Genomic DNA, 17,054 nt, shown 5'->3' with positions numbered 1-17,054 from the left:
CTCCTGCACGGCGTGGAAAACAATCAAGTGGCGCTTCTACTTCAAATTTGGGCCCCACACTGGGAAGCAGCCGCCCTCGGACACACATCAGATCTGAGTGAGAGAAAAGAACTTTTCCTGTACCCTCTGGATACCAGCGCCTAGACGTTTTAGGCCCTCAACAAACAGCTTTTGAAGTTAGAATCCTCTGAATGGATTCAGAGTGCAGTGCAGAGCTGGTTACCATCGACTTAGCAGTAGGAGACAAAAGGTTGTACCTCTCTGGCCAGGCAGCCCGGGCTTGAATCTCAGCTGCTCTGTTTTCTGGCTGTGCAACCTTGGGGAAAGTGCTTACCCTCCCTGGGTGTGCCTCAGTTTCAATTAAGTTAGCCTACTTAAAATGCTTAGCACAGGACTTGGAAAGAGTAGATGCCCAGTGAATGTCAGTTTATTTATTTGTTATTTGTTTAACCGCACCGCTTAGCATTCGTGATCTTAGTCTCTGCCCGTGCCCCCTGCAGTGGAAGCTCCGTGTCTTAACCACTGGATGGCCAGGGAAGTCCCGAATGTCAGTGCTTGTGACTGCTTCTGTTTGAAGACTGACTCAGTGTCTCCAGAGGAAGTATTTTTGACTCTGTCGGCAGGATGCCTGACATGACTCCTGTGACTGGATGCCTAACCATGACTCCTGTGACTGCCTGGACTTGGGAAAGCCCTAGCCAGGCCCAGATTGCATCAGGTACTCAGTGTGTGCCCATGCCAATCAGCATATGCCCCACTGCTCACACCGTGTCCTTATGCAGCTATCTTGGTCTGTAAGCAGGTGTGCACACTGGTGTATGCTCATGACACTGGCTGAGTGGACTTCTGACTGTAACCATGACTCCTGTGACTGCCTGGACTTGGGAAAGCCCTACCTAGCCAGGCCCAGCTTGCATCAGGTACTCAGTGCGTGCCCATGCCAATCACCACAGGCCCCACTGCTCACACCGTGTCCCCCTCCACCCACGGTAGCAGCGACATTCGAACTCCACTGCCATCCGCAACCGATCCTCGAGCGAGAGGGCACCTTGTAGGGTCAGGGGCCCACCACCAGGTGTAGGCTTGATGGAAAAACTGGTGGAGTTGAGGATGAGGCGGGCCTTGGGGTAACTGGGGCGCCGGGCACAACGGCCATGGCCGGAGCATAGGACCTGACTGCACAGACGAGCCCCGCTGGTCACATTCAGGATGGAGGGTCCCAGCGTCGTGTCCACATACTCCTTGATGGCCTGGCATGATTCCTAGGTGGGGAGGGGCGCATCAGGGACACCGTGGCCATGCATGGGTCCGCCTAGGACACTGAAGCACTCGCCTCCTGGCCAGCCAAGGCTGCAGGGGTAAACGGTGGGCTGGGGTCTCCCCTGGCAGCCCCACCCCCACCCCACCCCACCCTGGAGCTGAGCTCACCTTGGTGCTTGTGCTCAGCCAGCTCACCCAGAGCACCACTCCCGCTGCACCCTGGGCTGCACTCTCCCCCAGGCTGTGCTCCAGCTCCTCCTGAGAAAAGGACAGAATAGCTCCGAGGGGGCCTCCCTGGCTTCCCACAGCAGGCTGCTGTATCACTACTGGATGGGACAAATAATTCATAACCCCCACCGGGGGCTGCTCTAGCCTTGGTGGCCAGAGGCAAGCCTGGCCTCCCTCTAGCTTGTGAGTGCCATGCAGGCAGGGACAATTTCTTTCTGAAGAACGTTGAATTGTCTGTGCCTAGCACAGAACTTGGCACACAGGAGGTGCTCAAAGAATGTGAAAGGGAATGGATGAAGGTGCCCCGAGGCTAAAGTGCCCCAGGGCTGTGTGGCCTCAGGTGCTGGACTAAGGCCTGGCAAGGTAGGTCCTGGGTGGGTGGGGTCACAGGAGACTCACCGCGGGCAGAAAGTGGTTAGTCATGTCGTAGAAGAGCTGCATGTAGGGCAGCACCGGCAGCTTGGGGTCCCCCGCACCCGCTGCCACACGGAATGCCTCAGCCACACGGTGCTGCACGAACATCTGTGTCTTCTTCGTGCCCTCCAGTGCTGCAGGCAGGTAGATGCTGGGGTAGAGGGCACGGCTCTGGCCCCACAGCCACCCGAGCTGGTCATTCTGGGCACAGATGTTTAGTGGACACTGGCCTGTATAGTTGGGACTTTTAAAGTCATAGTTGTAGCACTCAGGGAAATTATAGAAGCCCCAGAGGCCCTGAGGGCGCAGTGCTTGTCCCAGCTTGAGGGTGCCTGCCATCCACTCCTCTGCAGCCCCCTCGAACTGGTCCTGAGCTGCGGCCTCCACCCGAGGAGCTAGCCAGTCTGGGTGCTGCTTCTGTACCAATGCCCGTGAGCGCTGCCGGTAAATGTCCTTGGTGTCCCAGTTGAAGGCCCAGCGCGGGCGCCATGCCTCCCAGTCAATGACTGCCAGCCCTGAGAAGCGAGGCTCAGGCATGGCAGCCAGGATGTCCTGGAATGTGCGGGCCAGGTGGGCATTCAGGCTGGCATTCTGGGGCAGGCCACCAAACACAGGCTCCCCAGCAGATGTATAGTAAGGGTAGGTACCCAGCTGGGAGCTGTAGAAAATGGTCATGTTAGGGCCGCGGAAGGTCTGCCCCGGGTTGGTCACCACATCAAAGATACTGATGTCTACGTCCACGCCGTGTTTCTTCATACACCACTCGGTGTTGGCATTCCAGATGGTAGTGAAGGGCTGGTTGGGGACCACAGGGTCCCGGGAGCCTTGGGTCATGCTGAGCAAGTTCAGGAACAGGGTGCAGACAGGAAGCAAGTGGGCTGCCATAGCCCAGGGCAGGTGTAGGGAAACCTGGCCAGGGAAGGCAAAGCAGAGAGCAGGCCTTGAACTCTCTGATCCCTGAGGGCAGGCAGGACAAGTCCCTTATTAATCCACTTCTGCTCTGGCTTCAGGTTAAGTATGGACCTGCAGGGCTCAGGGTGGTCAGAGGGCAAAGGAGAGGCATTGAGGGGAACAGAGCCACTAGAGGGCGCACTCGACTTGCCTCTTGGGCCGGCCTCGGTCCCCCTTACAGGTCTTGTATTGGCTTAAGCTCGCCCACCCCCACTTCCCCAGGGGTCATAGAAGCCATGACATCTGTCCTGAGAAGCCTGGCTGAGAGCCAGGCCCTCAGCCCCAAGGCTGGCCGACGGATGGAGGCAGGGGCTTCCCTGTCTCTTCCGCCAGGAATCCTGGCCAGCCACTGGAGAAGGGGACGCTCAGTGCCGCAGGAAAGGTCAACCCAGCCCTTCTGTACACCCTCGTCTGCCCACTTGTCCCTGCTGACCTCAAGGCTGAAAGGCCTCATTCTCCAAACTTCCTGACCCCAGGGCGAGGGCCTGTGCAGGCATCAGCAAGATTCTGTTCCTTAAGTCTGGCACCAGGCGCACCAACACTCTTGGAGGAAGAAAACTGCTGCTGGAAACGCTGAGCTTTTGTAGGGGGTCACTCCACCCAGTTTGGGGGCGGGCTGAGGGGCGGGCCCCGGGTGAGAGGGCTGGGCCAGACAGCTGAGCCACCCCTGCACGCCTAGCAAAAAAAAAAGAAAAAAAAAAAGCCCTGGGTAGGAGGTGGGACTGGGCCGGAAGTGGCCCCTCCCACTCTGTCAGCACTGGGGCTGGGCTTTGTGTGGCAGGACTGGGGTGGGTTTATTCGGGATGGGGTGCAAGCGGAGGCGGTGCGTGGGGTCTGTCTCGGTGGCAGAACCCACTGGGCAGGCTCGTCTGTAATACTGGAGTCTGGGTGCTTTCCCCACAGAGTTGAATTATGACATCTGTGGGCACTAGGCACTTTCACTTTTGTTGACGCCTTTCTTAAAAAAAAAACATTTTAAGGGAATTCCCTGGTGGTCCAGTGGCTAAGACTCTGCCCTTCCAATGCAGGGGCAGGGGTTCAGATTAGGGAACTAAGCTCTCACAACCTTGTAGTAAAAAACAACTAAATTGGTATAAGGACAGTATAATCTAGACGGAATTCATTATATTAATGTATTTTTTCTTCTGATTACAATTCAAACATTTTTTGTGGGCCTGTATACATATTGTGGCCCTGTGCCTGCTGTGCCTAGTGGGTAAGTCGCCCCTGCTTTAGGGACCTGTGTCTGAAGTCAGGGCTGCGCCGTCACCCTTAGTGTGCGTGCTGGCTCAGCGACTGTGCCTTGATGAGGCTCCAGTTAGTGACCATCTGGGCCTCTCCACAAACTCCAGGAGAGTGGGCATGTGCAAGTGTGGGACCCGGTGCCCAGGACCTGGTGTGTTTGAGACCCTGTTGTCTCATGACCACGCGACCCCATGCCTCTGTGGCCACACGGAGGAGCACGAGGGTATCAGTGATGACACACTTGTTCTTTCCTTTGTGATTTCCCTTGTCTGCTGATTCAGATGCTAGTAACTGAGACCTTCGAGGTGCTCAGGCCCAGGCTTGCCTGCCCGACTTGGGTGAAGGAAGCATCACATCCCTGGTCCAGGGGAACGCGCTGCCTGGGTCTACAGCCCAGTCTGAACTTGAGCTTATGGCCCCCCAGCACAGTGGTTACTGCAACAGGGACACAGTTGGCTGCCGTCTGGACTGGTCCTCTAGGCTGGCTAGGATGAAGCGGGCAGGGCTGAAGGGGAGGAGGGCCCCAGTGTTGGGGGCTGTGAGCACACCAGCCAGACCCAAGCATGGGATCTAACGACGACGGTGGTAGCTGGGGACTGTTCAGAATGCAGGGTCCCTGAGGGATAAGCATTAGTATGAGAGAGCTTGGCACAACTCCCAAGGGCTGAGGGCACAGGAGACCATCAAGGTAGCCCCTGACCCCCTCTCCCCAAAGCTCCACCCTACCTCCTGAAACTGAGGTAACTCCTATATTACCCCCAGAAACCTGTGGCTGCAATCGGCACAATCCAGCCCACCAGCATTCTCTGGATTTGGGGGGATGGCTTCCCCAAGCTCTAACCACACCCTCCTCTTGCCTGCATGCTTCTCTGTGGAACATTCTCCACTATCCAGTGTCTGACTTGGTCTTAGCATCCACTGTGCATCTCCCTTTACACCATCATACCCCTGAATATATAGGCTTCCCCGGGGGCTCAGTGGTAAAGAATCAACGCAGTAGACAGGTTGGAAAGATCCCCTGGAGAAGTAAACGGCAACCCACTCCCATATTCTTGCCTGGGAAATCCTATGGACAGAGGGGCCTGGCAGGCTACAGTCCATGGCGTCACAAAAGGGCTGGATACAGCTCCGTGACCAAACAACTACCCCTGAGGATGGCTGTCTTTGTTGGTGTGGTTCCGGGGTGCACCTCGCCCAGCCCTGGCACGCGTGTGGCTCAGCGCCTTCACTGAACAGGTGGCAGTCACCGCCCTCAGACAAAATCAGGCCTGCTGCCACTCTAGAGCAGCCTGTGGCAGACCCCCAGACACACCCCCGCCTCTAATCCTGCAGCCCCCTTTGTGCTCTGTCTTCCTCCAGACTGCCCGTGCTTTGTTCCCAGCATCACTGTCCCACCTCATTCAAAACTCAGTGTAGAAAGCCCTTCCTCGAGGCTGCTTCCTGAGTCCCAGTGGTGGTGTCAAGACTTCCTGAGCAGGGGTGCCCTCCTCACCTCGTGGCAGTTTTCTGAGTCTGTCTCCCCAGAGTCGGTGTCAGCTGAGGGCAGGGGCTCAGTCCTCACTGATATGGATGGGAGGAATCCAGGTGTGGGTCCAGGGCTGGAGGGAGGGGCAGCGCCCCACCCAGGGTAACTCACAACAGAAGCAGAGGAAGTGAAGCAGGTCTGACTGCTCCAGCCGCTCCTTCTCTCCCCTGGGACAGCTGGGGAAAAGCTACGCTCTCTCATGGCCAGGCCAGAGCTGCCTGTTGAGGATAGCCCCCCGCTCACCCCATCATACATCTTTGCAGTGGAACAGGGAGTGGGCCTCATGATTCATATCCCAGTGCCCTGTTGGCCTTCCCCTGACCGTACCCGGTGGAGGACTCTGACCCAGATGGGGAGAGGTGCGTGTGGCTGAAGTCCACTGCCCTTGAGAACAGGGAGTGGAGGAGACGCCCTTGCCTTTGAGAATAGCAGGGAGGAGCGATCTGGCTACCTGCCCGGCCAGGGAAGATCAAACATCCATTTCCCACTTTCTCCCTGGGTGGGCGAGGCGAGGAGACTGGCACCAGCCCAGCTGGGGATACGGCACCATTTAGGAGCAGCACAAGGGCCCTGCCCACAGAAGGCTGGACCCAGTCGCTTTCCAGTCAATGTGGAGAACGTCAGGTCCTTGCTATTGGGGTAGAAAGGGACTCCCTCCGCTCCCAGTGGCCAGTGCCCTGGCAGGACAGCTAGAGCAGGCAGCTCGGGCCTGCAGATCCCAGTGAACGTGTGTTATAGATGAGAAGTCCCCAGCAGAGAGTCTCACAGAGACACTTCTGAGCTCAAACCTTATTTGGAAGAGCCTGAAAGCACTCTCACATGCCCTGGCCCAGGCACGGACAGTCCAAGCAAAGAAGCAGTTGTTTTATATTTAATTTACAAAAGAGACCCCAAAATAATAATAATAAACTATCCAGGGGCAGGGGAGTAGGGTCAGGTCCTCCCCGGCCCAGCTGTGCCCCTCTTCCTCTCTGGCAGGGAGAGACGGGGCCTTCCAGGGGACTGCCCCTCCCCCTTAGAACAGGGGGTGGGAGCTGGTAAGGACATCCTACCAGGCATCCCAGAGGGCTCTGCCCCTCCAGACTCTGGTTTGTCCACCCCTTGCAGGCTCCTACATGCCTGACAGACCCCTTGTGGCAGAGGCCAGCTGGCGTGGCAGCTGGGTGAGAGACCCTTACAAAGTCTAGGTGAAGGCCAGGACTGCCACTGCCAGCAGGCCAGTGAGGTGGGACCCAGCCCAGGCCCCACTGGCACCCCCAGCTGCCCGCCTGCGGTCCCACTGGCATTGCTCACCGCCCCAGCCTAAGTAGCACTGGCAGCGAAAGTGCATCTGTAGGTGGTTGCGGTCGGCCCAACTGAGTTCCCCCTCTGGTCGCAGCCGCGGCTCATCAGGTGCGTGGCTAGGCACTAGACGGAAGCTGCTGGCACTGAGGTGCAGGAAGGTGTGAGCGTTGGGGTCCCGGCGCACACAGCGCCCATGGCCATGGCACTGGGCCCAGCTGCAGTACTGGGCAGCCCAGGACACATTGACGACATAGGGTACCAATGACCGAGTCAGATAATCCTTGAGGCGTCGGCAGGTCTCCTGGGGATAGAGGACAGGGAGGAGGGTCAGCTGCCTTAGCCCATGTGGAAACTCAGTCCACACTGTGTGACTGCACCTTCTTTTAACAGCGCGTGTATGCATGCATGCACGCACACACACGCGCGCACGTACGCCTGAGCCCTCACTGTTCCCATTCCTTCTAAGAAGAGGGTGGGGGCAGGGACTGGAACCCAGCAGGGCAGGTGGGGCAGGGTGGAACTCAACAGCTGGTCAAGACAACAACTCCCTCTTCCTGGGTGAAGGGCAGGGGTGGGGGTGGGGGTAGATCCTGTCTTCACTGTTGGGACACGGGCTGCCTTGGGAAGCAGAGGAGGGGAGCACTTTGAGGTTTGCAGCCAAAGTGCAAACACTCTGCCTCTCCCTGCAGACTCAGCTCTGGTTGGCTGGGTGGGTCTTACTTACGTTGCTGGTGGTAAACCCTGCGTCACCCCAGAGGATGACGCCAGCTGCACCCAGGGCAGCACTCTCACCAATGGTGGAGATGAGATCCATCTGTAGGGGAAGTGGATGAGACCACAGGGTGAGAAGGACAGGTCGGGGGGGCAGGCCCTAGCCTCTACCAATTTGCTGACCCCCGACTGCATCCCAGCCCTCCCCTTCTCATCCCCAGGCAGCAGCTGTTGCGCTTTCTCCTTAAATGTTTAAGCCATTTCCACCCCCTTCTTTGGCCTCCGATTCTCAAGCCAAGGGCCCACTTGAGCCTGGCATGTATCTATCAGTTGTGTCCAACTCTTTGCAACCCCATGGACTGTAGCCCACCAGGCTCCTCTGTCCATGGGATTTCCCAGGCCAGAATACTGGAGTGGGTTTCCATTTCCTTCTCCAGGGGATCTTCCTGACCCAGGGATCGAACCCAGATCTCCTGCCTCGCAGGTGGATTTTTTACCATCTGAGCCACCAGGAAAGCCCTACATCTGTCAGGATGGACTACGAAGTCAGAATGCTAGGCCTGAATGCCTCCTCTGCCTGGATTTCCTGGGAAGTTCTGGCCACACTTCTCAGCATCTCTGGACCTCAATTTTCTTATCCACAAATGGAGATAACAATGTCACCCTCTCATAAGGTTACAGAGAGAATGAGGTGAGGGGATGTAGAGTAGTCAGTAAACTTGAGGGCAGGAGGCCCCCTGGTAACCCAAACCTGCGGTGCTTTCCCAAGGAAGAATACAGGGCCCTGGGAGGCACATACCTCGCTAAGCCCTGTGAGTCCACGGCTATAGGTGGGCCTCGTGAAGACGTAGACGGGGAGTGCATGGTTGGCATGGTGGACGTCAGCCACGCGAAGAGCCTCCTGGACACGAAAGCTGACAAAGTTGCGGCCGTGAGTGGAGGAAGCCAGTGTCTCTTCCAAGTAGACAGAGGGGAAGAGGGCCGTGCTCTCGGCCCAGAGCCAGGCCAGCTGGTCATTTCGGGAGACCTCAACATCAGGGCAGCGGCCTGTATAGGTCTCCCAGTTCTGCACATAATCATGGTTGTAACAGTCAGGGAAGAGGTAGAAGCCCCATAGGTGCCGAGGCCGAAACGCCTTGACAAATCGCAATGTCTCCAGCATGAACTGCCGTGCAGCGAACTCAAACTCATACTGCGCCTCCTTGGCTACGCGCTCTGGTGGCCAATCAGGGTGGCGAATGGCTACCAAATGGCGTGATAATCGGCGGTACACATCCTTGTCCTGCCAGTTGCGCACCCACACTGGCCGCCAGTCCTCCCAGTCGATGACTGCCAGCCCTGCAGGCTCCTGTGTACGAATGTAGTGTTCCACGTGTCCCTTCAGCATCTCCAGGTGTACCCAGAGGCTGCCATTCTGTGGCACACCACCATGTACTGACCTCCCCACCGAATTGAAGTGTGGATACATGCCCAGCCGGTCACGGTAGAAGATGGTGATGTTCTGATTTACAAAACCCTCGTTAGGTGAAGCCTGAACATCAAAGGCCTTCATGTCCTTTGGGTCCAATGGCATCTTGTGGCGCGGGCCACAGTCCTGTGTGGGCACATCCCATGCGACCACAAAGGGCCGGCCCGTGAAGATGGGTGGTGCTGTGGGCTTCAGCTCCGTGGCCCATGCCACCACCAACACCAGGGCCAGTGTGACGGCGGGGCCCAGGCCTGTCCACATGCTGGGGGCTGCAGGAAGTCAGTGTCACCTGCCAGGCACCAGCTCAGGAACTGGTAAAAAGGTGGGAGACAGCAAGTAAGTCTAGAGGATCCTGGAGGTCATCCATCCCAAACCCATCCACGCTCCCAAAGCCCATGCTGCATTAGGCCACCGTGCCCAGGACTGTTCAGACTCTGTTATTAGCTATAACAGATCTGAAAGACCATAGGCCACTGAAGGACAGGCAACACATCCCCGTAGCTCACTGCCAGGAGCACTGGGCTCCTTCCTGGACAAGTAGCCTATGGCTAGGCAGGCACTGCTGTTAGGTCTGTGACCCCTTTGAAACTGGACAAATTGAGCTATGGACTCACTGCCGAAAGGCTCACCCATGACTGAGTATCACCCAGGACAAAGTTTCTGAGAGCCCCAAACCGAGGCCCACTCTACCCCGTGAAGAACTTTTGATCCTGAGAAATCACAGCATTTGGGTGAGGCAAGGCACAGCTCTTGGAGTAGCTAGGAAGCTGTAACTCAGCCCCGAGTTGGTATCTTTTTTAGCACCCGCCCAACAGAAAAGTGAGGCTAACAGACTTTATCTCAGCGCAGACACTCTCCCCCAGCTTGGTGGAGGCCCCGCGGGGACAAAGGGGTGGTGGATCTCCCACGGTGGCGCCAGCAGACCGGCCTTTCCCTCTACAGCTACCAGGAATGCGCGTGCCCGCGAGCCAGGCGGCCGGGGGTAAAAGCCCACTCCACCTGGCCTTTGTCCGGAACCCCGCCCCCGCCCCGCACGTGGGGGCTGAACCCTGCCGGCAAGGGGGGCGGTCTGGGCCGCCTCCCCGTGGGGTTCAGAACAGAGCCCGCGGAGACAGCAGCTCGGCTCGCACTACCCTCCCTCACCTCGCGCAGGGCGCCGCCGGGACCTGCGCCATGGCCACCTCCATCTCCGTCCCAGCCCGGCCCGCAGCCCTCCACGGTTCGGCCCCGGCTCAGCACCTCTACTGGCTCCGCCCCCCCACCCCAGCCCGCCGGCTCTTTAAGAATCCAGCGCGGAGGCGGGCCCTGCTCAGGATTTGCGACGGGGGAGGGAAGGTGTGCCTGACTTTCGAGCCGCCAATACCGCGCTTTGGGCTCCGAGGACCCCAGATCCTCTTCCGAGGAATGTAGCCATAAGTCTGGGACTCTGAGGTGCCTCCAAATGGGGCTTTCTTCTGGAGTCTCAGCCACGAGCGCCAAGTCAGCCTAAAGTTCACCCCCGCAACCTGCGACCAGTGGTACACTCCTCCCTGCTCCGCTACGCGGCCAGCCGCTTAAAGGGACAGCGTAAAGGACGAGGGTCGGGAAGGGAATGAAGGTAGTGTGACGTTCCCTCATTCGTCCGTAAGGAGGTGCTGTGGGACCTTGAGGCCTTGGCTGGGGGCAATAGAGAATCTGGCTCTGCACCTCTGAGTGTAATCTCCAGTCCTGGGGCCCCCTTTGTATGGAAAGGGGGACGGTGACCCGCAGCCTGTCTGCGATCTCCTGGGACAGTACTGCCCCGCCCCCCCTACGGTTCAGGGCTCCCCTCCCCCGACCCCGGTGGGAAGGGAATCCCCGCCCCTTGCCCGTCTGGGGCTGGGGGGCCTAGCACCCGCGTCTTAGCCCATCCAGGGCTGGATGGAAGCAGTGGTTGTCCTGGTAACACAAGCTGTGAGTCGCAGTTAGGCCTGCCTGGCTGGGAGCCTATAAGCCCAGCGAGCCCTGAGGGTAGGGCGTCCCCCTGCTCCTGACTTGCAACTGGGACAGGCCAGTCCTTGGGCTCCTATCCCCTCTGTCCAGCCTCTGGGGGCCCTGTGGGAACCCCAAGTCGTCCTTTCAACTCTGAGAAGGCTGCCACCCTTACAGAAGTTCCTGGCCGGACAGCAGAGAAAACCGGCTCAGCCAGAAGGGTTCCCCTGGGCCTCCGCTGGGTATCCCGTCTTTTCGCCCTGCACGCCCCTCCCTCTGGGGAGCAGGCTTGGAGCTGCAGTGGAAGCGAGAATTCCTTGCCTCTTCCTAAATCCGCTTCCCCGGGGTCCTCAGCTCCCCAAAGGGCCCGGGTCTACTTGGCCAGCCCATTCCCTGCGCACGCGCCTGGGAGGAGAGAGAGGGAGAGCCATGTACCAGGGTGCAGACCAGTCGTCTGCCCTGGGCTCACCTGTGTGGGAGTCCGTCGGCCCAGTAGGTCGGCGGCCTCCCTCCTTCCCGGGGTAAGTCTCTAGCCAAGCTATTCGCGCCAGCTCCTGCCCTTTGGGCAGCCCGCCGGCGACTTGATAAACCCCATCCCTCCCACCGGCTCCCGCCTCCCACCCCAGCCCTTTATCCTCACTTCCTCCTGCCCCTCAGAGAGGAAAGGGCCAGGAACAGGCGCGGGGGAAGGGACCGCCTTGACCCTGTTTCCCTCCGGTATGTCCTGCTGGCTGGTTGCCTGCCCTGCCCCTCCTCCCCTGAGTAGGCCCTGGCCCAGCAAACTGCACCAGGTGACAGGAAGGCTGGAGGACCCAGCCAAGGTGCCAGCCTCCCCCATGCTGACAGCTTCCCAAACCTGCCCCTGAGGCTGAGGCCCATCCTCAAATCCAGCAGCTTATGAGTGGAGCGGCCCTGGTGGTGGTGCTTTGGGAAGTCAAACTACTTGGGGGATGTTTGGCAGATGGTTCCCTAAAGCAGGTGGTGAAGAGAACCAGCCCTGGGGTGGGGGATGTTGGGGGAACTTACAGGAGCTGAGTCATTTTTTTTCCACTGAGAGCGGAAGCATCTCATGTGTGAGAGTGGACAAAGTGTGACAGAGTGTTGATATGGGTGATGTGGGGGGCACAGGCCCTGGGAGGCTTCTGTACGGTGCTCTTCTGTCAGAGGACATTCCTGGTTGGTTCTAAGATGTTGCCGAGTACAGGGCTCCTTACAAAACTGGTGAGGGGAGGGGTGTATTTCTGTGGGAGAGAGTGTCCATAATGTGGCTGGCTCCAGGGAGGGCTGCAGCAGGGTTCCAGCAGACTCCTCCAGAGGTGCAGACAACTCTGCACACCCTCAAATCACCCTGGGCTACTCCCCCTGGACCTACCATCCCACCCCTTTGATGCCTAGGGCCTCTCCCCTAATAGAAAGCTGTGTAAGCCTGGTGGAGTGGGGGAGGTGGGCACATATCCTACAGTCTACCCCTGATGACTATGCTGGCTCTGTAAGGGACACAGGCCTTAGAAGCTCTAAGGGCAGGGGCCCCTGGGGAAACAAAGGCCAGACCACTGTTCCAGGGCAGGGACATTTCCTCAGGCAGCCAGCAGGAAGGAAGTGCACACAGCCCAGTGGGAGGGAGTGGGGAAGCACTGCCATGACCCCCATTGTTTCCCGCTTCAGAGTCAGCTAGGGCAGGCCCAGCACAGGGAGTTCCCCACACTGGGACAGTGATGACGGGATGCCATCCGGCACAGCAGAACCCTGGCCCTGGGGCAGTCAGTAGGAGGGGCAGTGAAGGGTGATAGGGCCTTGTGCCTGGCATCTTACTGCGCAAATGGGAAGAAACCCAGAGACGAACTTCAAGTCCAGACTGCAGAGGGTGATCCTGCTCCAGACTTGGACCAGTTTAAACCTCCAAAAGACAGGTAGGTCAACCTCTCAGACCCAGCAGCCTGCGTCCCTGAACTCTCTTTTCCCTTACAGGGAGTTGGGCTGATGGCCAAGGCTAGGCCTGGCATAGAACTGGCCTCACAGCCCGACCTGAGAAGTGCAGGCCAAATGTTCGCGGGGGCAGGCGGCAGGTGAGAAGGCAAGAGCAGAAAGGATGAGAGGAAGTACTGGGTGAATTGAGTTTAACCTGCTGGAACAGAAGCCCCAAGTCTACACTCCTGGTAGTGCCCACCAGGAGAGGCAAGTGGATTTGGGCTGCAGTTTTGGAGGAGGTCAAGGGCAGTGGCACCCACCTGGCTGCTGTCCACCTAAGGCTGGGCCCTCGAAGGTCTATGGGGCTTAGGCTGTGACCTCATGTAGGTTCAGCTGCCTCAGCTGGGAACAGAACAACTGTTCCAGACCTATCTGAGGCCACACTGTCATCTCAGGTCAGGCAGGTGGGGCCAATCCCTACTGAAGTATCCCAGGGCCTTCCAATTCCAGGGTCTCCACTTACTGAACCTAATACAGGAGTGGCTCTCCATCCTGAGTGGGTCTGTAGTGAGGTCTGTGTGAATACACTGCCACCTGCTGGTTGTAGCTGGGATGGCCGCACTCTGGACCTTGCCAAACATTGGTGCGACCTGAGTCCTGGACCCAGGTCTACCTTCTATGCCCATGTGGTAGTCCAGACACTGGGTGTCACAGCCTCAGAGGATGTCAGTCTTGTATGCAGGGTCTACAAATAATTTTATTGAACAAATAACACAACAGCCTTCCTAGATTGAGGACTACCCTCCCCAAGCCATTTCTCACACGCTTAAAGCACAGAGTTTGCACAGTAAGGAATTAAAAAAAAAATCATTTCTATGTAGAAATCAGACTCTGCCCCAATAACATCATGGACTAGACTATTTACAAGCTTTCACATTTTAAGTATTCCTATTATGGTTGTTTTCTTTCTGCCCCTATCCAGGGGCTCCAGTACTTTTCTCTTGACTGATACTGAAGGGAGGGGTATACTGTAGGGAAAAGGGGTGGTGGGCTCCTCAGAGCTACTGGCACCAGCCCTAGGGTGCTGTGCCTTACCACAGGGTGGTGGATGTGTAAGGGCAAGGGGGATTAGATACAGTAAGTGGGATGGGGCACAGGCATCCAGAGCCCTTCCTGATCCCCATCCCACACCCTCTCAACTTGGGGTGGGGGGGAGGGGGAGAAACAACTAGTTGCAGTGGGGAGGGATCGGGCCAGCCCTGGGTAGAGGGAGAAACCTCCCACACCAGTCCCTACTCCTATTAACAGCCAGCAAAGTGTCCATCCATCTGGGGCTGGGAACAAACAGGCAGGTAGGCAGGAAAAATCAGGCTTGTTCTGCCCCCAGCCTCTGTCCAACACAGGAGGAATCGAGGTAGCAAACGGCTGAAATGCTCCAACGAGAGGGTAAAGGAAGTGAGGGAAAGGAAGTTCCCACTTTTGTAGAGCTCCCATTGCCCTGGGGCTGGAAAAAGGCAGACCTTGCTTTTAAAGTGCTGTAGCCTCTAGCAGGGCTGGGCCCTAGGCAAGCTTGGAAGAATGCAGGCCAGGCAAGGGCACAGGAACCAGGCATTCCTGACCAGCATGTGCCCTGCCATGCTCCTTGTAGGGATTGCTGGGAAAGGTGGACTGGTAACTCCGCCATCAGCCCTCACCAGCTTCCAGCCATCTCTGGTCCACATACAAACCAACACCCAACCAGCACTGTAGGACTGCCCTGCTCACAGCTGAAGGTTCCAGGCCAGTGGAGTTTATTCACGGTTGTGGCCCCAGCCTAGGTTCCTCAATGGAAGCCACACCTTGAGCCTGGGGGTGTCTCGCTGGGGCAGGGGGTGTTTACGCCTGCCACCCCCCAGGCTCACACCTCATAGAGGATCACGGGGAAATCCACGTGGATGCGGGGGGGATCCAACTTCACGGTGCCCTGCCATGGAAACAGAGGCTAGTGAGGGCCGGCTCAGGGCCCCTACTCCAGGAAGCCTTCCTGTTCCTCCCAGTGCCTCCCCCCAGAGCCCCCACCACGACAGCAGACTCCATCTGGGTCTGCCTCCACACATTCAAGACAGGCTCTGTGACCACGGCCCAGCCCCTCACCTGAGGAATCAGGTTCTTATGCACCCGCCTCAGCTTGGCCCGCTTCTGCCCGTTCTTGGTGACGATTGTCTCCTCATAGAATTCGTGAGCCAGATCCCCATCCTCGTCATAGAACATGGAGCTGTGCAGAGCGAGAGGGGAACAGGCTGGGCTGGAGCCCCACGCTAGTCATGGCAAATGCCATAGACCACAGGGAAGTATGCCCTCCCCCCAATGGGGAAGAACAACCTTGGTGGGAGAAAGGGAGGTTAATATGTTTGGAGAATCTTTTGCTTAGAATCTGGGGTCCACTAGAAAGTGGGGAGTAGGATGGTGGCCAGTGCTACTCTGTCAGACCCTAAAAAGAGAGGCCATACCAAAATGTCACTGGTTTGTTCAGCAAGAGTAGCCATTCGATCAGGCCCTTGCCTTCACCCAGGACTTCTAGAGTGAGAAGGATGGTGGCCTGGGCATGATGGTCTCATTCCAGAAGACACTGCTGGCCCAAGGCCAAAGCCTGAGATAGCAGATGCCCGAGCTAGGAGGGAGCCTGAAGGAAAAAAGGCTGAATCCTCCCCGGTCCAGGTGGCTGATGCAACCAGACTGCCATTGTTGGGGTCCCCCTAGATTCCAGCAACACCTGAGCAGCAGTCCTCAGGGCCCATCAGATCCAGGCCCATCTAGTGCTCCTATCTGGGCCCCTTGTGGGAGGGGAGAGGTCAGTGCCCCCAGATCTGGGAAAACATACCTGGGGTGAGGGTCTTTTTCCCCAGGTCCCAGCCTCAACGCTAGGGCCCAGTCCTACTCTCCCAGCCACTACCCAGAGAGGTCCAACCCTACCACAGACAAAACAGAGGGTCATTCTCTTCTAGGGAGAACTGGGGGTGAGTGAGAATAGGAGCCTTCGGCTAGCAGGCTGGGATGGAAGGGATGAAAGGAAGAGGTTCTGGAGTCTCAGGGAGACCCTATCTTAGCTTTATCGTACGGAGGACCTGCCCAGGGACAAGCCTCAGGCCCACTCTTCTCCTAGGGAGACCTTCAGAGCAGCCAGGCCACGAGGAACCGCCTGTTCGGCTTTCCCCACCCTTTGTTCCTATGGGGACCTGAAATATGGGAGTCGTCCTGACTCGGGTGTAGGGGGTACAGCAGCGGGAGCGCCCCATGTCGCGAGACGCCCAGCCGCCCGTCTGTCCTCCCGGGGGCGGAACCCCGCGCCCTTACCCGCGGCGCGTGAATACGAAGGGAGGCACGACTCGGCCTCGCGGTCGCACCAAAGCTTGCTCAGCGACCGCCGCCTCTGGGCCGCCGCCCCCCGCCGCCGAGGTGAAGGGCCACAGGCCCCGAGCTTTGGAGCCGCTGGCGCCCATGTCAGGGCCGCCGGCGCATGGCGGGCCCGGCAGTAACTTCGCTCTTACAAGGCCGTCGGCGCCACCATACCCTGCCTGGGCCTTGGCTCGCAGATGCCGCCGCAGCCGCTGCCGCCGCCTTCCGCAGGCTCCGCTGTCTCCACGGAAACCTCACTTCCGCTTCCGAATGCGCCGCATGCTGCCCCCTCTGATTGGCTGCTTCTCTCGTCGGTCCGCGGGGCGGGACCAACAGCCGCCCTCAAATGCTAGGTACCCCAGCATGCACCGCAAGACGTCAGCTCCCAGCAGGCCACGCTCTCTCCAGCTCGGGCAGCTCCCACCAGGGAAAGCGGTGGCTGTGTCCTCCTCCTTATTTCTTTAGCTTGTATGGCGGCTCTTATGTCCCCAACCCCTAGAGGTCAGGCTCAGCGGACCTGCCCAATCACCGGGTACCTCCCCCAAACCAGCACTTTAGGGCCTGACTCCAGGCCAGACTGGTCAGTGCCCATCTGGCTTCTATCCCCATACCTTTTTTGCCATCCCCAATTGTGGCATGTGGAGGAGAAACTCAACCTAAATAAAATTAAGGAATTAGCCTATGGTTGTATATCTACATTCAGGGCCAAAGAACTTCAAATTCAGTGTACTTTCC

General features: G+C 58.1%; 3 protein-coding genes across 8 annotated transcripts; all 3 read right to left on the bottom strand.

The window, feature by feature from the left end:
* Positions 1-411: 411 nt before the first annotated feature.
* HYAL1 (hyaluronidase 1) lies at positions 412-3,471 on the bottom strand. 3 transcript variants are annotated; one of them, NM_001017941.1, is given in 4 exon segments: positions 412-1,262; positions 1,429-1,518; positions 1,888-2,811; positions 3,287-3,392. In NM_001017941.1, coding segments are annotated over 4 exon segments (1,353 nt in total). In that variant the 5' UTR covers positions 3,308-3,392; the 3' UTR covers positions 412-944.
* A 3,007-nt stretch (positions 3,472-6,478) lies between these two features.
* On the bottom strand, positions 6,479-15,164 carry HYAL2 (hyaluronidase 2). Of its 4 annotated transcripts, none has more exons than XM_010817665.4 (4): positions 15,078-15,164; positions 8,418-9,397; positions 7,632-7,721; positions 6,479-7,208 (listed from the first exon to the last, which is right to left on the bottom strand). In XM_010817665.4, exons 2-4 carry the CDS (start codon positions 9,345-9,347, stop codon positions 6,807-6,809), a joined length of 1,422 nt encoding a protein of 473 aa, XP_010815967.1. In that variant the 5' UTR covers positions 9,348-9,397; positions 15,078-15,164; the 3' UTR covers positions 6,479-6,806. The 4 variants fall into 4 exon arrangements, with proteins under 4 accessions (XP_010815967.1, XP_010815968.1, XP_024838158.1 ...); XM_010817666.4 differs by lacking the exon at positions 15,078-15,164 and adding an exon at positions 10,230-10,345; XM_024982390.2 differs by lacking the exon at positions 15,078-15,164 and adding an exon at positions 9,921-10,079.
* TUSC2 (tumor suppressor 2, mitochondrial calcium regulator) lies at positions 13,677-16,564 on the bottom strand. The gene is made up of 3 exons (XM_003587637.5): positions 16,278-16,564; positions 15,078-15,198; positions 13,677-14,907 (listed from the first exon to the last, which is right to left on the bottom strand). The coding sequence occupies exons 1-3, from the start codon at positions 16,421-16,423 to the stop codon at positions 14,842-14,844; spliced, it is 333 nt and encodes a 110-aa protein (XP_003587685.1). The 5' UTR covers positions 16,424-16,564; the 3' UTR covers positions 13,677-14,841.
* Between the last annotated feature and the right edge of the window lie 490 nt (positions 16,565-17,054).

Source organism: Bos taurus, chromosome 22, assembly GCF_002263795.3.
Source record: "Bos taurus isolate L1 Dominette 01449 registration number 42190680 breed Hereford chromosome 22, ARS-UCD2.0, whole genome shotgun sequence".
NCBI lineage: Eukaryota > Metazoa > Chordata > Mammalia > Artiodactyla > Bovidae > Bos > Bos taurus.
This window is presented reverse-complemented; position numbering and strand designations above follow the sequence as displayed.